Here is a 22,766-nt window from a genome sequence, read left to right as displayed (position 1 = left end):
TCAGAGTCACCCTGCTGCAGGGGATGTGCGTAAATGTGTCAAGTGGCTAAGACACAGGGCTTAGTTGTGCTGTTTCTGAGGATGGGCCCATGGAACTGGATGGTTTGCTACACAGATATTTACTGGGCTCTATTCTGGTTATCTACTGCTGTGTAACGAACCTCCCCAAAACTTAGTGGCTGAAAACAACAAATTTTCACTATCTCTCAGAGTTCTGGGGATTGATGGGCTCAGCTGGGTGGTTCTCACTTGGGGTCCCTCGTGAAATGGCAGCAGAGTCTGGTGTCACCTGCAGGCTTTCTTACTCACATTTCTGGTGCCTGGGCTGCTTGGGAATCTCTCCAAATGGCTGGCTTGAGCTTCCTCACAGCATGGTGGTCTCAAGGTAGTTGGCCTTTTTTTTACATGGCAGTTGGCTTCCCTCAGAGAGACCAGATGGCGTCCCTCTCCAACATAACCAGTGCGGAACTGCAAGCCTTCTTATAACTCAGCCTTAGAAGTCACTCTGCCCAAATCCATTGCTTCAAGGAATCACAGCCCAGCCCAGCCTCAAGGGAAGAGAGGAATACACTCCACCTCTCCATGGGAGAGAATGGGCCGTGAAGACAGGGAGGAAAGAATTTATTGGCAGTCACCCTGGTGAAAAGATACCACACGTTTCAACCACGTTGCACAGTGGGGTGGTTAAGAGCATGGATCCTGGAGCTGGGCTGTGTCCATCACCACTGCTTACTAGCTGGGGGATTGAGGGTAAATCTCCTTTGTCTCCGTTTGTAAAATGGAGATATTAACCACATCAACCAACATAGGTTGGTTGACATAGGGAGTTAATATCTGGAAAGCACTTACACTGGTACCTGTCACTTGGCCAGGGCCATCCAAGTGTCTCCTAACTTAACTGTTAGTGGCTGCCATCCACAAAGTGTGTTAGAAGCTGCTCGTTAACAAAAATGAAGGTAATTATTGGAGGGCAGGTGGATTATGGGTAAGCTTTTTCTTTCCAAAAATTTCCTTTAAGGTTGTTGTTATACCGTCTTCATGAAACCAACCAAACGAAACCAGACCAAAAGCTAGCCCATTATAGTGGTGATGTTGAGGCGTGAAGACAATGACAGCCTATATCTCTTTGTTCAGATGAGGAGTGCCCTCAACTACCCGGGAGATACAAACAGACCCACAGAATATCCGATGCTGGGACTGAGTGAGGTCCTCATAAAGCTTCATGTCATAAACTAAGAGCTGGGTCGGTCTCCGAGACGGCCAAACACCAGCTGGTGGTGGGACGGGTGGTCCATCTGGGAACTGGGGACCACAGACGTGAGTTGGCCTTTGGGCCTGGCCCAGCCACTTTCTGGCATTGTGACCTTCGGGCGAGACACTGAAGGCTTGGTCTGTGTACCTACAAAACGGGGATAGTGATTCCAGCCTACCTACCCCAAAGCGTTGTGAAGTCCAAAGAAGAAATAGAAGGAAGGGCTTTCACGATGGTTAGTTTTTATAAAAACATCAAACATTGCTATTCCAAGGGTCTGGAAAGGCCTGTTTTTCTTTACACTCCCCTCCCCCATCCCTTCTCCCCATTCCCACTGTCCTCCTGGACGCGAGATAATTTATTTTAAACTCAACATTTTGACTTCTGTTGGCATAAAAATATGTTTGAGATATGAGTCACTTCATTCTAGGGGTGATTCTAAAGGGGATATTTTGGAGTGAGTTTAGGGGACTAGGTATGTGTATAAATGGGCATCTGAAGGAAGAAATAGGTATAAAAAGGGAAAGCTAGCAGGTAAAGAATTTTGCTAATTAGTTGATCCAGGGCGGCCCTTACAGCAAAAGCAAAGAGATAAGTGCATTAGAATTCAGTGACTCAGGCAGGAGAAGGTCAGACAGACCTGGGTTTATATCCCGCCTCTGCACTCTACTCCGGTCAATCAGATGCAGCGAGGACACCAGCATCCTGGATTCTGAGGACCAAACGGATCGCGCAGAGGTGGAAGTGGAAGCGGAAGGGGCGGGGCCTTACCAGGAACTTCCGCTTCTGCTTCCAGTGGCTGCCTTGGGCGTTGGTGGCCACGTGGGCCTCGGTGACGGTCTTGATGAGCTCCCACTCCTGGTCGGTGGGCTCGGGCTTGTGACCGATGGATCTCTGAAGCTCCTCCCGCCGCCTTTTCTCCCGGTTCTCCTCGATCAGCTTCCTCTTGGCCAGACGCTTGCTGTCGTCCAGGACCACTGGGGGCGGGGAGGGACACAGAACAGACACTCCCCAGACACCTGGCAGACCCGCGGGGGCTCGGGTCGCTGCACAGCCCGCTCAGGGGGCCTGCGGGGGTCACCCTGGGTCCTTTCTCGCTTGGCAGCAAAGTGCTATGGACGAGAGCCATCGTCCACCACTAGCCCCAGCACCAAACTCCGGACGCCTAGCCAGCTTTCTAGAACAAAGATGGGGGTGGGGTGGGGGGATGGGGGCTGGACACTGGGCATCTCAGCCCCACAGAGGGGGCGCCCTTAGGTAAGAATGACCCAGAGACAGGTAAAGCCCATCCTACCTATAGGTTCACAGGTGTGTCTGTCTAGCCAATCATCCGAATTCACTCTTAGGGTTTCTGTTCCTTCCCTCCGCCCCGCAAATGGCTCTTACTAAGAAGAACTGCAGGTTCAGAAAGTTCTTGAGCAGTAAACAGAGGCTGGCGATCCCTTCCTCAAAGGAAAAAGGAGTCTAACTCTTCATTCGTTTCCTGAAGGCTGATTGGAGTATGGCGGGGCCTAGCTCAGGCCTCACAGGCACTCACTTTGCATTTCTCTCTACCTGGTCAACGCTCAAAGGTGATTAAAGAGCCCAGGCTTTGGAACCTAGAAAGACTCGGGTTTGAATCCCTATATTACCACATTCTAGCTGTGTGACCTTTGGAAGGTTACTGAGGCTCTCTGAGCTTTCATTTCTTCCCATATAAAATCCGATCAAGGGACTCCCCTGGCAGTCTAGTGGTTAAGACTTCTCTTTCCAATGCAGAGGGTTGCGGGTTCCATCCCTGGTTGGGGAGCTAAGATCCCACATGCCTCGCGGCCCAAAATCCAAAACGTAAAACAGAAGCAATATTGTAACAAATTCAATAAAGACTTTTAAAATGATCTACATCAAAAAAAATCTTTAAAAAAATCGGATCAATAATACCTACTTTGCAGGGTATCAGCGTGATAATGCACTATACATGCTCAGGAAGCAGAGCCACGACTTCTATCATTTATGCAAAAGGGAAATAAGAAGAGCAGGTAACAAGAAACCTATATTTCTGTGGTTAATTTCCAAAACGAAACCATTTCACCAGACTCTCAGTAGCCCTCAGTGGCATGGAAAGACTCAGGTTTCGTACTACAGAGTCATAGGGTTTTACCAATGGAGGGTCCTCAGCTCTTATCTAGTGCAACGCCCTCCTTCACAGAGGAGGAGGGAGAGCATGACTTCCTTAAAGTCACACAGCAAGTTCATGGCAGAGGCAAGGCAAGACCCAGGACCCCTGACTGTGGTCCTACAATATCACTGTCCTAGGGCCATTTCTTGAGGAAGCCGCGACCTGGTAGGGAAAGAAAACAAAGCAAACGTAGCAGAGGAAGAGAACCAGAGGTGCCTGGCAAATCCACAAACAGAAGAATGAAACCCCAATCGTGGAGATGTGATTGGGTCATCAGAGTCAGGGGAGCACTTAGACATGTGGGCGGATGGGTGAGCCCTGTGAAGTCATCATGATTCACTCCTTAAGGGAGACAAGGAATGCGCTGCACTCGTAACCTCACTCCCCAAATGCTTCCCTGGTGCCAGGGATCGTGGCATTGGATGTGCGTTATCTAATTTATTCCTGAAAACCACCTGTGGGGCTGGCGATACCTTCACACAAGGAAACCGGAAGTTAAGTCCGATGGGCACACAGCTAGTAAGTGGCAGGCCTGGGACTCCAACAGCTTTTCTGATTATAAAACCTGAGCTCTTGTAATGCTTCACAAGCAAGCAAGGTGCACTCAAATTTCCACCCCGTGTAGATCAACACTGAGTTTTTAAACTTCACCAACATTCATCTCTTTAACTTCTTAATAAAACAGTGCAATGGACATTCAACAGGTCACTCATTTCCGTAGAACCTTAGCAGGCATTTTGTTGGCAACCGCTAAAAGCCTTTCAAAGATCAAGACAAATAACTCAGCCAGAGGTGAAGGATTAAACCAGGGTTTCCAGCCTCATGCCCAGACACAACCCCCCTCTTTTTTTTTTTTTTAAAAAAAGATTCCTCTTTCTGTCTTCTTTAATGGGCAAACCAGGACGTTCCAGAGATTTTTTGTTGTCGTTCTAGCTGAGAGAACCCTGTTTGTCGCATAAATGCAGCTGTGACTATTTCCTCTTCACAAGGAAAAATCCTCATTGCATTCTTTTTTCTTTTCTTTCTTTTACTTTAAACTGAAAGTAGGACTCCTTCATTGATGTGCAAAAAAATTTATGCCAGTGGAAACCAGAAACCCTGATGCCTGGCAAAAGAGAGGCCACATGTTGTGAATGACACGATTCTCATTTCATAATTAGATTAATTAAAGTGACTGGTGTAAATCCCTTGCACAGTGTGGGGAGAAGAGACCCCAATGGCTAATCTCGCCACCATATGCTGTGGCACTTTGAAACTGGGTAGGATGACTTCAGCTTGGAATGTTTTTATGGCTAAAAATATAACAAAAAAACCAACTGCAGAATGAGTCATGCAATAGCACTCAAGTTCACATTCTTTAGAAATTTCTGAACACGATGTTTTCTACCAGTGCCCTGACTCCAAAAATGTCCACAGAATAAATTCCTGTCTCTGCTTTTGAAAAAATATTAGTCCTTGTGCTTCTCACCACATGAATGTTGTGTGGAAAATTACACTTTATCGAGGTGGAAGGACAGACCCCTCATCTGTAACCTCTGTGCAGACAGAGCACTGCTGACTGTCCTGCAGGCATGATGGGGACAGTTTAACCTCTGTCTCTCACCCATCACCTGGATGCCTTCGGAGTCAGGAGTTGATGGGGAGGGTAGGATGGAAACCGCCCAGCTATGGCTGGGAGTGAGGGTCCCTGAGAATGCTGCGTGCTCTCCCTCTGTCCACACGCGTTCCTGCTTTCTCTCCTGCCTGGGTGATTTCCTTGAGCCAACCTTTTCCCCAGTCAACACTCCTTGAATATGAAGCAAAGGAAGAAGGTTACTTACAATCTGTTGCCATGCCAACGTAGATGCATTTTTTAAAGCGACATTCCTGGCACTGATTTCTTGTAACTTTGTCTATGACACATTTTCCTTCATATTTACAGGAATAGGATGGATGGAGATTTTTCTGAATGGTTCTTCTAAAGAAACCCTACATGAAAAAGAAAGACCCAGGACAACCACTTCATATTTTCGAGAAATAAGTGACTCCAGCATTTTGTATCTTCCTGACTGTGATGGACGGTTTTAGACCTTACCTCTGTACGGGCCTTTAGCGCGACCTATTCAAATATAGGGCAGTTGGCCCAAAGTGAATCTAAAGAATTCTAAATCTGAGGGAGATGTCAGAGGCTACGGAGTCTCTTCTTATCTTTTTGGCATTTACTCAAGGCTGATGGGAAAGTCTCATGTTCGTGTTTATGTTTTTTAAACGATGAGTCATATAAATAAATTATATTATTCATGCCATAATTGTGTTGCTAAATGAAGCTCTGAAGAGGTTTGCTGTACTTTATACTGGAGAAATAAGAGCTGGATACTTGTGATGCTTTATTAATTAATTAATCATTTGGTATTTAAAGGGATGCAGTAATTGCCTTTAGAGATTTGGTTTAATTCTGGTTTTCGACTCTCGAGATGGCCATGACCAGCTCAGATAGCCCTTGAAACAACAGTCCTTGGGGAGGAGAAAATTCCAAGTTCTTTACCAAATTTTTCCCATAGCTCACGGCACTGGCGTTTTCCTTTCCTAGCACCCTTTTTCGCCAATATCTGTAGACATGCGCCCTAAAGTTCAATGTTTCTTCTTCTCTCAAGGCCTGGGAGAGGGCCACCTGAGAATACAATGCAGTTCCAGGCTTTGGTGACTTACATAACATCCTCAAGGCTGTGTCATATGAGAACCTTTCTGGACATGACACTCAAGTCTGGTAGGAATTTATAACTGCAGAAAGCATGTATTGTGAGGGGCGCACTGCCAAGTGCTGCAGACAAGTGCCAGGGCCTCTGTCTCTCCCACAACCTTCTGAGGTCAGTATTCTTAATATCTCCACTGTGGGGATTAAAAAGCTAAGCCTTAGACAGGTTAAATCACTTGCCCCAAATCACATGGCAAGTACATGCTGGAACTCGGCCTGGGGCCCAGGAGTTGGCTTACATGATATAGATTGAGTCCAATTTTACTGTATTATTTAAATGTTTTAGATGAACATATTATAAACAGTCCCCTCTCACCCACCCCTCAAAATAACCACATCGTTTTATGGTTTAGTAGAATAGCAAGGCACAACAAATTTTGAAGGATGCTGTCCACTAAACCTTAAAGGGACCTCCAACTTTGTTGCAGAAATTGGACGGAAATGCCAGTTCATCCAGGCTAACCCAAATTGTAATTATCCCATTTAACTTGCCCTGGCTTTATGTACTTATACCACTTGCATATTCCTTACTCAGACACAGGAGCTCTTCCTTGTAATGAAAAGGTCCAAGGTAGGATTTTCTACTGGGCATAGCAGAATAAAATGGAAAAATGACAGCAGTAACTGAAACTCACGGACTTGGTTTCGGGGCACGTTTGCCAACCCCTGATATCACTATTGCTCAATTCCTAACAGAAGAACTGTCATATTGTATCTGGCTTTGCATCCTTAAACACTGAGTCCATTCGTTTGAATGACATCGATGAACTGTCCTAAGATTCCCTAAAGCACACACGGGGCAGCTGCTGACATGTGTTTCCCGGGTGTTCAAGGTGGGCGGTCCTGCCAAAGCTTGGATGTCAGGGCCTGCACAGAACGAAAAACAAGCTGTCCCCGCTCCTCTACCCCCTCCCCCTCCCTCCAATCCACCCTTCAAGGGTTACACGTGCTTGAAAGACAGAAAAAACTCAGAGATTCTAGCAAGGAGACATATGTCACAGACAGGGAGGAGGGGGGACTGTCTAGCACCCTCTTTCTGGAGGATGCAAAGCGACCTAAGTCCGGGGCCTCCAGCGAGCAGGCTGACTGCTGCTCTGAAGATGGGAAATCATTACTGTGGAGTTGGGAGACCTTTTCTCCCCCATCTGCTCACGCTGGCTTGTGTTCTGGGAGGCGGGAGCCTACCGGGGAGTAAGACAACAGGAAGGTGGGAACAGGTGATATACCAGATGCAGAGGTAACGTTCATTTCTCCAAAAAGGCTACTCTCAGCTTTTACAAGGAATGAATGAAATAACTTATACTTAGCTTATTTGGAAAAAACGTTGAGGTAGCAGGCTTTGCTATTCATAGTGCCATCTTTTCTGTGGCTTACCTTGCTGACTCTTCTCGGACACTTCATGGACCAAATCCCTTTTAAGATGTTGGCCTTCCCTAAGCTATGCTAAAAGCATGTTTTCCCACATGAAGGGACCACTTTATTTGAGTAAATGTTAAAGATGATAGGTCCCTTAATTTTAAAAAGGGACAAAAATTAATTTTGGGATGTGAACTTGGATAGAAAATACTTAACAGAATCTACTTATAAAAAGCTCTTTTAGGCAGTGAGCTGACGAAAGAAATGTCCCAGGGACTGAATAAGAACATATCTTTCATCGATGACTTGTGGGTGAGCGGAGGTTTCGCTTTATAAATCGACATCAGACTCGTTTCTCTGCACTTTGAGGAGAACTGGATCCGTTCCTTAGTGGTCCAAAATGATGCACTAATCAGTGCTACAAGGAACTGTCACCCTCCTAGTTCAATATTAAAAAAGCTTAGAGTCTCTTTAGAAAGTGATTTACTCGGGGCAGTATCAACATTCTTTCTACAAAAGATGCATGAAAACTGGCCCATCACAACAGATGAGACATCTCCAAAAGATTTCCACTGTCTTCAGGGCAGAAACAGGCAAAAAAGATTCTCCCTCTACACACTACGGGTATGGGGTAGAAATACTTGCAAATTACAGGCTTGAGTAAACAAGATGTGAAGCGCGACATTTTTCATCTTTGGCCATTTTTCAAAACTGTGTTTCATTTGACCACCTCTTTTGTCTTTATCCAAGACACTCTGTCCTTGCATTAAATGATCTGTGTAACCGCCCTAGGAAGACTTTCTGATTTTATGATTGGGGCTATGCTGGAAACAGGATTCTGATCCGAGACAAAGGCACCAGGGCTGAGAAATCTAGCTTTCTGCTACATGATGGATTCTTTTAAGTAAACCTCAGTTGAGTCAGGCCCCACACATCCTGTGATCTTGGGAGAAGAGGGTAGTGGATTTCTTGATCATCATGAAGACATACGTGAGGCAGAGACACGTATTAATAGGTTAACAGGCTTGGTTCTCCTTTGTTTAAGTCAATCACTGATGATCATTAAGTCCTCTGTAAGGCACGTTTGGTCTTTAGAGTCACTTTGGGAGTTGAGTAATAAATGGAATTGTCATTAGAGCCTCGCCCAGAATTCAAAATTTGAGAGAATCTCAACGCTGCATAATCAGGTAGGTAAAAGCCTTATGAATTGGGGCTAATTTAGAAGAAAGACCCATTTGAATTAGTGAGCTTTTGGAATGAGAGAAAGTATCTAAACTCATGCAGTTTTATTACTTTCAAAGCAAGCCGATAGAATTGGGCTTTCAAGAGACAGTCTGCAAGTGTCCCAGTTAATAAACAGCTGCAACTTATTTGTAATTAATGCCATTAAACTCCTTAAGACATTATTTCCACAGATGTAGTAGCAACCTTTAGCTCAGTCTTTGTTAAAAGGTGACAAGTTCTATATCAAAGGGGCCTGGATGAATGAGAACATATTACATCACATTCCAAAATAAGTCTTGCCTTGAGGTCTTAAAAATGACCTCTTTTCAATGGATAGATCATCTCAACACATCAGTAGGCTACAAGTTTCCTCATTTCGTGCACAAAATGTAGGGAGTTTGCATGGAAAATCTTCCACCAGGGAAATGAGACAGGTTAGTAGGAAACCGACCTAACGTGTTGATTTTGGTGGTTTAGGGTCAAAGGTTAGGAGAAAAGAGGGTAGTAGGAGGGAGGAAAGGAGAGGAGGGAGTGAGGTGGGTGACGGAGGGGGAAAGACGGACTTGTTTTATAAACATTAATACGATTTTTGCTCTAGGGTTCATATCTTCTGATAATTTAGTTTAAAATACAGAAGGTAAATAAAACATTCAACAAAAAATTAAAGTCTTTCTCTGACTTACTACCTCCTTTATAAAACATTAGCTGAACGCACTGGGTTCAGCTGTTTACCTTTACAGTGGACTTTATTTTCTAGGCTAGGCTGTCGGACCAAAACGTGTTTGCCAGAAACTCATCTTCACTTTGATAATGAAAATGTAAGTAGGCAAATTCAGGTTCACTTTCGGGAGGTAAACTGACTGTTGATCACTGGTGTCTTCTTGTCAAGTGTCTCCTGAAGATGGGTCTGGAGAGCGTGTAATTAGCTGATGGACGACCAGAATTTACTTACTGCCGGCTGTGCCATGAGCCAGTTTGGATCATTTCAGAATATAATTGAACCTAAGTAGCCTCAAAGATATTCCCTAATGGAACCCTTAAAAGTGAGCAAATTCTCTCAGATTGACACTGGCAACTAGCTTGTGGTTGGAGTGAACTCTGCCTCCTTAAACAGTGGAGATAAAACAGGAGGAGAAATGGTTATTTCATGGGATGATAGCACGTTATAAAATATCTATGCATTTTTAAACTCAAAGGGAGGCTTTTATTAATTTCTTTACATTTTATCAATCTTCTCCCTGTCTAAAACAGCAGACCTCACACTGTCACAAAACTTCATCTAGTTATTTTTGATTTGGGGAAAAAAAAAATTCAGTTCTTGAATACGCCCCCCAAAATGAAGAGGATGAACACAGGCCATGAATGTCGGGATTTGGCTCTAATAGGAACCTAAACTTCAGGTTGCATTCTGGAGGACTCCTGGAAGGGGCTGGATCGGGGCTCACTGGCCCCAGGGCAGTTACCTTGCAGCCTTCACACGTGATGCAGCGGTAGTGGTAGCCGGTGGCTTTGTCACCACACACGACACATAGCTCGTCCTTGTCTAAGTAACTGGGGATGTAGCCTGTGAAGAAGGAAAGAAGAAGCGTGTGAGCAAACAATATCATGTTAAAGACACACCATAGCCCGAAGGAGGAAGGTGGATGAGGAAGCAGGGCTGACTTGTTCTGTACATTTTAATACAATTTCTGCTTTACAGTTTACATCTTGTGATCATTTAGTTTTAAATATACAAGGTAAGGAAAACATTGAACAAGAAAACATTTTAAAAAGTGACCTAATACACTTTCTCAGTATCTTATACTTCCCCAGGACCTCAGTTCACATTTACAGAGTTAACAGGCCCGGGATTTCGGAATGCCTTAGAAACAGGTGTGCAGGTGGGAACAGGCCCGGAGGCTCCTGCAGCCAATGGATGTGGCAGAGAGGCCTGGATTTTTTAAAAAATTTATTTATAAGTGGATTTATCATTTTTGTTATACATAACATTATGGGTAATTATTAAAAAGAAAATATAAGATCTTTCAAGAGCAACCTGTTCTTTGCTCCTGAAAGGATTTGTACCCGTTTTCACACCCCAATCACTAACTTAGATTACTGAACTGGGGAAACAGTTTCTTTTCTTCTTCCTAACACTGTAATACAATAGATTCCTGATTAGACCTGAGAATCACCCTGTTTAAAATTATTGAATCTTAGAATCAACTGTTTAAAAATACTGAATCTGAGAGACCAATCCCCTCAGAGAATCTTATTTCAATGGCTTTAGGGTGTGGAAACGTAGGTATTGAATTTCCTAAAAGCTCTCTGGGTGATTCTAACGTACATCTAGAACTGAGAATCCCTGGGCCTGGGCTTATATCGAGAGATCCAGAGAGGCTGGGATTTGAGACACCTGGGGTGCTCTGGATAACACAGCCTCTCTCAAAAGGCTTATTTCTGAACTTGTTCTTAGGGGACTTGATCTACTTTGGAACCAAGGCAGCGTGCAATAAATTCAGAAAACTTTATAGCTGGAAAGGTCCTGGGAGAGCAGGTAGCGTTGAGGTGAACAGGCCTTCAGAGGTCTGGCCGTCCTCAGGCTCACACTAGAAATTAACAGCAGAGGCTAAAATCCAGATCTCCTGACTTCCAGCCCTCCAGTACAAGTTATGTTGGTCTTTTTCTAAAAATAGACAGTTAACTTCAGGTAGAATGAATAAGGCCATCTAAAGAAAGGATTCTGCAAACTTGTGATTTTATGATAGCACAACCAGACAACACTGGCAGTTCCTCAAAAGGTTAAACACAAAGTGACATACAACCCAGCAATGCCACTCTGAGGTATATACCCAAGAGGAGTGAAAACATGTATCCGTACAAAAACTCATACATGAAGGTTCAACACAGCATTGTTCATAAAACTCAAAATGTAGAAACAACTGAAATGTCCATCAAGTCATGAATGGATAAACAAAATGTGGTATATTTGTACCATGGAGTATTATTATTCAGCCAGGAAAAGGAAAGAAGTACTGTTACATGGTACAACAAGGATGAACCTTGAAAACATGCAGTGAAAGAAGCTAGATACTTCCATCTGTGTGAACTATCTAGAATAGGCATATTCCTAGAGACAGAAATTAGATTAGTGGTTGCCAAGGCCTGGAGGGAGGGGAGAATGGGGGATGACCACTAAAGGGTACAAAGTTTCTTTTCAAGGTAATGAAAATGTTCTGGAATTTCATAGTGCTGAAGGTTGTACAACTCTGTGAATATATTGAAAACCACTGAGTGAAAAACCATTGCTTCGAATGAACCTATTTTGTACACTTTAAATGTGTGAATTTTATAGTATGTGAAATATGTCCCCATAAAGCTCTTATTAAAAAAACAAAGAAACGAGGAGATAAAAGAGGACGGTTCTGTTCGATAAACATATATATGGGGGTGCTATGTGCCAGGCAACAACATGCCAAGGATCTAAAGATGACTAAGTCTTAATTCTTGGGGCAAACAGACAATAACAGATAATCTGCATATAATGAGGTCAGTACTGGGACAGGGCAGTGTCCAAATCACAAGGGGGAAAGTCTCTGAGATGCCTTCCCGCCCACCCCCAGCCCGAGTCCAGGTTGGGTGCTTCCATTTCTCCTTGTGCTGCCCCAGTGGCAGCCCTTTTCTTTTTTTTCTTTCTTTTTTTTTTTTCGTGGTACACGGGCCTCTGACTGTTGTGGCCTCTCGCGTTGCAGAGCACAGGCTCCGGACGCGCAGGCTCAGCGGCCATGGCTCACGGGCCCAGCCGCTCCGCGGCATGCGGGATCTTCCCGGACCGGGGCACGAACCCGCGTCCCCTGCATCGGCAGGCAGACTCTCAACCACTGCGCCACCAGGGAAGCCCAAGTCCAGAGTTTTTACATAAAAAATTACACGAGTAATACAATTCATTGTCGAAGAACTGAAAGACATAAATTAGCAAAAAACAGACTAACCTATCAACTTTCTACCACAGAGATAACCACTGTAGCATTTTAGTTTCTACATCGTAGATTAGTATGTTTGACTGTGTGTGCACATATGCTAGTGTGTGCGTTGAAACACATACTCATAAAACACAAAGTAACTTTTATTTTTAATTAAAAACTTTTTTTATTTTTTGGCTGCGTCATGTGCCCTGTGGTATCTTAGTTCCCCCACCAGGGATCGAACCTGTGCCCCCTGATTTGGAAGTACAGAGCCTTAACCACTGGACCACCAGGGAAGTTCCACAGAGTAACTTAAATCACAAAGTAAGCCAATGATTCAAGTATGCACCTCCTGTTAAAGGCAGATGGAATATACATATCCATGTTGTCAGGAAACTACAGTTTTTTAAATTAAATTTTCTTATTGAAGTATAGTTGCTGTACAATATTATATAAATTACAGGTGTACAATATAGTGATTCACAATTTTTAAAGGTTATACTCCATTTATAGTTATAAAATATTGGCTATATTCCCCATGCTGTACAGTATATCCCTGTAACTTATTTTATACCTAACAGTTTGTTCCTCTTGCTCCCTGACCTCCATCGTGCCCCTCCCCCCTCCCTCTCCCCACTGATAACCACTAGTTTGTTCTCTGTATCTGAGTCTGCTTCTTTTTTGTTATATTCACTACTTTGTTGTATTTTTTAGATTCCACATGTAAGTGATCTCATACAATTTTTGTCTTTCTCTGTCTGACTTATTTCACTTAGCATAATGCCCTCCGAGTCCATCCATGTTGTTACAAATGGCAAATTTTCATCCTTTTTTACAGCTGAGTAGTAATCCATTGTATATATGTAGCACATCTTCTTCACCCATTCATCTGTTGATGGACACTTAGGTTGCTTCCATGTCTTGGCTATTGCAAATAATGCTGCTATGAACATTGTGGTGCATGTATCTTTTCGAATTAGTGTTTTTGTTTTATTCTGGTATATACCCAGGAGTGGAATTGCTGGGTCATATGGTAGCTCTATTTTTAGTTTTTTAAAGGGATCTCCATACTGTTCTCCATAATGGTTGTGCCAATTTACATTCTCACCAGCAGTGTAGAAATGTTCCCTTTTCTCTACATCCTCACCAACATTGGTTATTTGTGTTCTTTTTCATGATGGGCATTCTGACAGGTGTGAGGTGATATCTCCTTGTGGTTTTGATTTGCATTTCCCCGATGATTAGTGATGTTGAGCATCTTTTCACGTGCCTGTTCACCACCTGCATGGGAAAGCTACGTCTTGATCTCTTACACCTAGAGGTTATGTACAGTTGAGCAAAGTAAAGACTTTTGAGTTCTTGGTATCAGGTGCAGATGGCAGAGAGAAGGGAGAGAGAACTGCAGGTCTTTTCCTTCTAATCTCATGTTTGGGAACAAACTGTACTGCAGTTGGACACTGTGTTGCTTGAGGGACATGCCTTGGGAGGGCCGGAGAATATCCACTAGAGTTAGGAAGAAGCAGGACCCTTGCCATCTCTCCCCCTACCTCACCACTACCAGCCTGCTTTACTCTTTGGTGTTGGCAGTAGGACACTGAAGTTTTCTCTTCTCTGTAGCTCAACAATTTATGTAGATGGTTGAACTGTTTGGCCTTTAAAGTTCCTGTGAACCCTGGAATCCAGTGATAATTCAATGTACGAATGGAATGGGCTCCTGCTTTCTTTTTTTTAATATAAATTTATTTATTTATTATTTGTTTTTGTCTGTGTTGGGTCTTCATTACTGCACGTGGGCTTTCTCCAGTTGCAGCAGGCGGGGCTACTCTGTTGCAGTGCGTGGGCTTCTCATTGCGGTGGCTTCTCTTGTTGCAGAGCACAGGCTCTAGGTGCGCAGGCTTCAGTAGTTGTGGCACAGGGGCTCAGTAGCTGTGGCACGTGGGCTCAGCAGCTGTGGCTCGTGGGCTCAGTAGTTGTGGCTCGTGGGCTCTAGAGCTCAGGCTCAGTAGTTGTGGCACACGGGCTTAGTTGCTCCGCAGCATGTGGGATCTTCCCGGACCAGGGCTCGAACCCGTGTCCCCTGCGTTGGCAGGCGGATTCTTAACCACTGAGCCACCAGGGAAGTCCCTCCTTCTGTTTTCTGACTGCTAGTCTGAAGCGTGGTTTGCTTTGTTCTCTTATTTCTCCTACATTATTTTCTTGGTGGGTGGATGAATAGGTGATTAACTACGTCTTTAGTTAAATCATCAAAACGTCTACAGAAACATCTACTTAAGTTGGTAGCAGTTGCTTCCATGATCTCACTAGTGCACCCCACCCATCTCTTTCTTTTCTCTAAAGTATTGACTCAGAAGCATCTTATTTACCCAGAACAGTCACCACAAGCAATGATACATCAATCATTATACCTAAGTCCATTATCCATCATTAAATAACTGTCACCAGCGAGTGAAATCCCACACATAGTGAATAGGTAGGTGGGGATTCTCTTAAGGTTACAGAACGTACATGACAACATCACACGGTAACCAGTTCTCCTAGAGAACTTAACCACTGCTTGCTCTCCTGTCTCAGGGTCTCCACCCTTTTGCTTTTTCATGCTCCCCAAATGAGTCACATGCTGGCCAATACGCCCAGCCGCGGAACATGCATGCTGCCAGGAGTGCACGCTCATTGAATGTCAGTATTGTGTTCTGCCTGGAAACAAATATGAGAAGCACATCCTGGAGGCCTGGCTGCTCACCTGAGAATCGCATCTGCAAGCTGTCCCAGGTGACTGTTAAAGAAGCGTGGTTAATCACGCCCGAAAACAGGTAAGGCCCATGACTATATGGGATAGTGCAAGGATGATGTATTTTGCCCAGCTTTTATATTCTCAGATGCGTTATTTCTTAGACTAATAAACCATGCTGTCACTTTATCCAGCCTATTATTATGAAAGCAAACTCCATCTGTTTGTTCAACAAAGGACTTGGAGATGTTTTTAGTGGACACTTGGAAATGTCTGATTAATTGCTAAGTATTACCTTGCACGTAAAATAAGTTGACAGGATAAAAAATTACTAACATTATTTTTTTACCTTTTTTGCTAGGAGCTTTATCAAGACCTAATTCACCTACCATACAATTCAATGGCTTTTAATATATTCACAGAGTTGTGAAATCATCACCACAATCAATTTTAGAACATTTTCATCATCCCCCTAAGAAACCTTGTACCTTTAGAAGTCACTCCCTAGCCCTCCCACCTCCTCCAGCTGCTCTGCCCGAAGCAACCACTAATCTATTTTCTGTTTCTACAGATTTGCCTATTCTCGACATTTCATACAAATGGAATGGTACAATATGTATTCTTTTGTGACTGGCTTTTCACTTAGCAGAATGTTTTCAAGGTTCATCCGTGTCATTGGTAACAGTAATTTTTAAAAATTTGATCCTCAGAGGGACGTGGTATGTGGAAGGAAAGTTGTGTGCATTTGCGCTAGAAATCATGCAACAGGGAGCAAGCTTGGCTTCTTGGTTGGCACTGAACGCAATTCACTTGGTTTCCCATGAATGGGTAAAATCAGAAGGCTGGCTAGTTTAACTCTTTTGAGTGAATTATAACAGCATCTCAGGTCCTAGAAGAAGAAACACTGGGCCCTCCTTTGTCCCGCTGGCAGACACACAGGCCTTAGGAATAGAACATAAGGCAGATCTTGGTGGCAGGTGTGAAGGAGACGGAGCTGCCTAGGCAGGTCAGTCCAGCAGAAGTGGAGAGGAGCTGGGCTCAGAGACCATTTCCAACCTGGCTAATCTTTCCTTCTGTGTCAGACCACTTGCCTAGCACAACCAGTCCTGGCATCTAAAAGGAGCTGTGGTTGTTATTGGTGGTGGGAAATCCTTTGGGCAGTTCAGAAAGGTACTGATTCATGGTGAAGTTAGTGCTAAGGACCCTGAGTGGTTTGGGTCAGGCTATCGGATGAGAATATATTTTCACACCTGGAAGAAGCTAAACCATTAGCAAGTTTAGTTTTTTTTCCAATTTTTTTTAACATCTTTATTGGAGTATAACTGCTTTACAATGGTGTGTTAGTTTCTGCTTTATAACAAAGTGAATCAGTTATACATATACATATGTTCCCATATCTCTTCCCTCTTGCGTCTCCCCTTTTTTCTAATTTTAACGGAACTTCTTCAAATCATCCCACAGCTCAGGCCCTTCTGATTTAAGCTTTTTTTCCCACTGGCACCTTCTTCCTGATGTCATTTCTTTATATAGTTAAAAAATCTTGAACAGTTCATTGCTTAGCTTTTTCCTAAGATACTAATCCTGACTCTTTTTACATTTAATTCTTGGTACTAGATAACGTTTTGCATCACATTAATATTTAACCCTCTGATAAACACTATATCCATCCATCCATCCGTCCATCCATCTCCATCCATCCATCCATCCATCCATCCATCTCCATCCATCCATTTGTCTGTCCATAGATGTGTCCTTCTGTCCATCCATTCATCCACCCACCCATCCATCTATCCATCCATTTACTTAACAACCATGTATGGCCCAGTGTGTAAGAAATGGGGTTCAAACTTGAAGCAGTGATAAATTTAAAGGTGTTCTTCCACTGCTGTCTGCAAATTCCTAGCAGAGCTACCCAGAGGCTCCCATTCATGAAATCTTTCTTCAGAACAGCAACTTCTCTCTGCTCTCCCCGCATGGCATCACTGAGCATCTTTGCTTTATACCTTGCCCTATGGCTGGCTGAGGGGTGAAGATACCCGAGTTCCAAGTCTTCAAACTCTAGAGCTCTGCGGGGTGTGGGCAGAGGAGGGAAAGGGAAGCAGAAGGAGGACCAGGTCAGAGTTGTTAATCCAGAAAAGGGGAGAGGACATGATGACAAAGGACTCTGGATTTCCTTCATCTTGGAAGTCTTAGGGCAGAAAAGGGGGGCAAAGCAAGTGTTACCTTATTTCTTCTGACTCAAGAATTCCTGAAACTAAAAGATTTCATTTTTAGGGCTAACCTTGGGTATAATACAGTTTCACACACAAGAAGTCCCTAACTAACCTTCCTTCTCCCTGTCCGCATAGACTCCAACCCTCAGGACCTGACAAAACCTTTCAATCCACAATTAGAGCTAAAACCACTTGAAGATGCAAATCACTAAGATGGGGAAAAGATTGGTATAACTAGCCAGTCAAAAATTTAATCAAGGGGCTTCCCTGGTGGCGCAGTGGTTGAGCGTCCGCCTGCCGATGCAGGGGACACGGGTTCGTGCCCCGGTCTGGGAAGATCCCACATGCCGCGGAGCGGCTGGGCCCGTGAGCCGTGGCCGCTGAGCCTGCGCGTCCGCAGCCTGTGCTCCGCAACGGGAGAGGCCACAACAGTGAGAAGCCCGCGTACCGCAAAAAAAAAAAAAAAAAAAAAGCGGTGATTTACACAAATGATTCAGCACTGTTATATTACGCAAGGGATACTTGTCTTTGAAGTCAGGGCTGGTCAGGAGCAGGGCTTTTGGAGAGAATAGTGCCGGTTAAATAGAAAAGGCTGATGAGCTGTGAGCTGAATCAGTGACCTGAAGTGATGCAGGCTGAGAAGGGCAGGGCGCACACTGGGGTGTGGCTGGGAAAAAGTATCATTGGTTCAGGGATGGGGGGCAGTACGGCTGAGAGAGGAGACTGGCTGAGATTTCTGGAACAGAGCGTATGGGAGGAAGCACGACACCAGAATCCAGACGGAACTCTCTGGGGCAGGGAAGAGGTGGTGGAGTTCGTGTTTGATCCAACAGGTCATGGAAAGGGTCTGAACGTTTGAGGGTGGGTGGAGAGGGCAGGGAGGAACTGCCACCGAGTGACCGGAAGCAGAGGCTCTGGGGGAGAAGAGGGGGGACACGCAGAGGAGAGGACAGGACGGCGTGGCGGGCAGTTTCTGCAGACAAGGAACGGGGGTGGGTGGAGTGACCGACCACTCTGGGAGTCTCCTGGAGAACGGAGGAAATTCTCTAAAGCAGCTGGTAGAGAGGGCGCTGAGATGAGTCTGGTACCAAGGACAGCGCACGGAAGCGCCCTGGTCATGAGGGTGTGGAAAAGGGAGAATGCAGAGCCTAAGTGAGCACTGTGTGGTATCAGGACAAGGAAGGGGTCCTAAAAGCTGGCCCAGAGCAGATGGTAGAGCGGAAAGCAACTGGACCTCAGGCTGAATGCACCTGAATGCTGGGAGCTGAGAGAAAAGCTTTGAGTTTGTGGAGGGATGTGAGGTGGCGGACGTGAACCCCATATGCAGGAAATAAACAGCTCCAACATTCCTTCCCAAGCCTGCCGGCACCTGACTTCAGTTTCTCATAAGACCTTGGATTCTTGCTGTTAGCTTTCATCTCGAGGAGTGGCAGTGGGTGCCTGAGGATGGGCATACAATGCAATCTCTGAAGGACGTGCCTTGACAAGACAGGTACCTGATTCTCAGGAAGGAGAAGAAAGAAGAGTCAGCTCATGCTTTGTCTGCACTTGGACTCGGTTTGCAAACGACTGTTGTGCATTTCTGGGTGCTGAGAGGCACTTTCATGCCACAAATGGGTTTTGTATTTTTAAAAAATGGTTCTATTATTTTCTGGAGCGGTGTTGACTCTTCACAGTCTATGGGTGGCAATGCCCAATTTGAAATCCTGCATTTACATCAGCATCCTTACAATTACACAAGCATTGCAGAAAAGTCTGCAGTTGCGTTAACCTCTTAAGTATTACATTGTAAAGACATGATGCCTGCAACACTTGGTTCATTGGGCAGACGGATCATATATGTGTTTAAATTAAACAAATTCAACTAGGGAGGAAGAGTAGGGGTGGGAGAGACTGGGGAAGAAAGAGGAAGACTGAGAGAGAGAGAGAGAGAGGTAGAGGGGAAATAGTAGGGGAAAGAGACAAAGGGAGGGAGAAGGCGAGAAGGAAGGGTTGAGAAAGAGAAGTTGAGATAGTGTGTCATCATTTCATGTTCAAGTTCATGGCAATGGGACTCATGAATCTTCCCTTTTTTGCTCTCCTTTTCTGCCTGTCTCTCACTGGACTGAGCGTTGATTCTAGGGTTTAAGGGTACTTGTTTCTCCTGTAACATAACAGGGCAGCCCGTGGAACCGCCCTATCCCCAAACGTACTGTATAGCAATCCTTCTTTAACTTTAAAAGAGGCTAAGGAAATTCTAATTAGAGACCGTATTTCTTTGGGGCTTAACTCTTGTTTCTAATCCATTTCTCATGTCTACACAATTATTCACATACAGTCAACAGAGCTGCAGAACGTGAAAAAAGACTTCGATTCCTGACCGGAGGCAGAGGGGCAATGAAAACAGATACAGAAAGGACAGCTCTATGTGGAGTTTCTGCTTCAGGTACGAATATTTCTTTCTGCACTAGTAAGAACGCAGCTGTAAAACAAGGACTCGTGCAGTCAAAACCCCAAACGGAACAGGACAAACACGCGCCATCTCTTTGATCCTGGCTCAAGCCCAGGAAATTCTTACCCTCTTGGACATGATAACCAACTTGGATACAAACACACTAGCTACATTTTTGGACATGCCATTCCTGTAAAGATGGTACGGAGAATGTTGAGCAGAGAATCCTGTGGAGGAGGGTTGCACAGGACAGACACTCCAAGGAAGGATTCTGTTGAAACAGACCCAGAGGCGAATTGGCCAAGCTGCCAGCAGAGCGGCCAGACTCAAGCTCTTTGGGGACTTTGGAATGTAATTGGAATTTCTGGTGGAAACAGCCAGCAGCCCCGCCAAAAAAAAAAAAAAAAAAAAAGATATCGACTTATAGCTCTGCCGAAACCTCTGCCACGAAGGAGAAGTCGCGGCACCCTGGCTGCCAATTCTCTATCCCTCTGTCTGATTTCTAAACCTACTCTCCCCTTCCTCCCTAGCTGGGGCCAGGAAGAAAGTGTGGAGCGGAACTGGCTGTGTTGGCTGATTTGAACATAACAAACCATGGCTAGGTTACTTGGAAGATTAAACAATAAGGAGCTCGTATCTTCTCAGTGATTGGTCGAGTTCTTTTTATTTGTCCCTAACTTTTAAAAACTAAAAATGTCTTTTCTCGTATACTATAGGAAAATTTGACAGACATCACAAGTCTGCATTTCAGCCCCTCTCAATGTGAAAATTATACTGCCCCCCCTTCTTAAAGTTTTATTCTAAGTTTGATTCAATGAACTGCATTCTGACTCTTCCTTAATTCAGGTTGTCAGAGCTTCAGGAGCCTGAGAACTTTTTGTCCTCTTGGCTATAAATGTAAAAACATAGAAAAATAACACAAAGAGAACTAAATCATTCTGAAGACTGTTATCGAGATAACCAGCCTTGTCACTGGGTTCTGTAGCCTTCCTTTACTTTATCTATGTGTACTTAATACACACTTCTTTTTTAACAAGGTGATGATCATTCTCTACATACTAGAAAACTCCAACTTAAGGCTAGAGAATAAGCCATCCTTAAAAAAATAATGAAAAAGTTAAGACAGCTGCATTATTGAAGAGTGTCTAGAGTTGTGACAGTGACAAGCACAGACGAAGCAATTATGAATTTCATGAAAACAGATAAAAATCCAATTGGAATAATGAGGTCTGCCGCACTGAACACCTGTTTATTGTCTTAATTTCGCCTTAAGGAGATACTACTGATGTTCTCCAACAACAGCAAAAATCAATAATGGATCAATATGGATAAACGCGTTGGGTCCGACCTTTTGTCCTAAGAGACAGTTGACAGCTGGGTTTAGTTTTACTGGGATTTACTTAAAGACTTGTAACGGTAAATAATGGCGCATTTAAGAATATTTGCCTGCTCTGATTGAGTGAGTTTGGCAGGTGGCAGTGGCCTTTCAATGGCATATGGCTTTGAGAAATTACATCAATATATGCATACGATGTGTCTTAGCCTCTGGCTCATGAGTCAAGTTGATTAGTAAAGACTCGCTGGTTTAGCGTTTTATAAGCAAATATTCTCCAGCACAGGTGGAAGAAAATACGGTGAAAAGACAAAAGGAGAAAGAGTAAAAGCCTGTAAAGTTTTGCAAGAACTTTTAAGAATAGTGGAATGCCCCAATACAGAGACACACCCATATTTTCTTGAGATCCTACAACATTAGGAAAGGCATATTCAGGCATGCCTAATGAGGCAGTGTTAACTGCTCTCCAAAGACAAATTACTTTTAAGTACAGTATTAAATGCAACAGAGAGCACACAGTCTACCTCAAACATTCGCAGTAGGGTGTCCCTTATAATAAACGAGAACTTCTGATGCCTTTCAAGAGGAGGTGAAGCTAAATGAAAATCAGATGAACGACTCTGAATATGTTTTATGTTGTAATTCCCTTCATATTTCATATCTGGAAGTTACGGAATAGCACAGAAAATGCAAATACAGCATATGGTAGAAACTAAAAGGGGTTTTAGTTTTAGTTTGTTCTTGAAAATTCTGTTTAATAGTTTTCAGAACAGGCTACTTTTAATTGTGGAGTCGCATTAAGAAAAGCAAATGATAATTTTTACAGGAGTCACAATCAAATAAACAACATTAGGTTTTAAGATAATTTCATAGAGAAATTCATCTTTGAAGATCAGAGGGCATTATATTCTTGCAAATTATGGAAACCTGTACATGTGGTTTCCTCTGCAATATCCAGTGGATTGTTCACAGAAAAAAGGAGTTTCTGGGATGTTTGCACTAGAATTTAAGCTATTTTCAAAAGCATTTCTATCTGGCAGCTGCTTGAGTACTGCCAGTTTGCCTCTTTTATTTTAGTTTTTGCTAATACGAGACAGATTCTACCGATAGAAAATTAAACAGCATTGGAAAGCCACAGTGTCTATTAAAAGAAGTGGACCTTGCACTTGTTTGAATATTGGATATTTGGAAGGCGATACCACTTTGTTTCGTACAGAGTTCATTTGACATGATTGCAGACATGTCCAACTTTAGGGACACCATGGCAAGATAAAGTGTATCAGTTTCTTTATGAGTTTTATATTCTTACAGCTTGTTATGATTACAAGTAGATTCCTTACAGTTTACATGGGTAAGTAAATCTATTAAAAAGAACATCTACAATTCCCAACAT

The 22,766-nt window shown here is 43.8% G+C and overlaps 1 protein-coding gene across 11 annotated transcripts in view; it reads right to left on the bottom strand.

Moving 5' to 3' along the window:
* Positions 1-22,766, bottom strand: part of THRB (thyroid hormone receptor beta) — a 392,336-nt gene that overhangs the window by 21,413 nt on the left and 348,157 nt on the right. For all 11 annotated transcript variants that reach the window (XM_027086498.1, XM_027086499.1, XM_027086497.1 and 8 more), the window contains 3 exons: positions 10,188-10,288; positions 5,231-5,378; positions 2,024-2,229 (listed from right to left, as the gene is read on the bottom strand). In XM_027086498.1, coding sequence (XP_026942299.1) covers positions 2,024-2,229; positions 5,231-5,378; positions 10,188-10,288 — 455 coding nt within the window. The remainder of the gene's footprint in view (positions 1-2,023; positions 2,230-5,230; positions 5,379-10,187; positions 10,289-22,766) is intronic.

The sequence above is a fragment of the Aethalodelphis obliquidens genome, unplaced genomic scaffold (genome assembly GCF_003676395.1).
Source record: "Aethalodelphis obliquidens isolate GAN/ISIS:26980383/991018 unplaced genomic scaffold, ASM367639v1 scaffold56, whole genome shotgun sequence".
Lineage (NCBI taxonomy): Eukaryota > Metazoa > Chordata > Mammalia > Artiodactyla > Delphinidae > Aethalodelphis > Aethalodelphis obliquidens.
The sequence above is the reverse complement of the archived record's forward strand: the minus strand, read 5'-3'. Positions and strand labels throughout refer to the sequence as shown.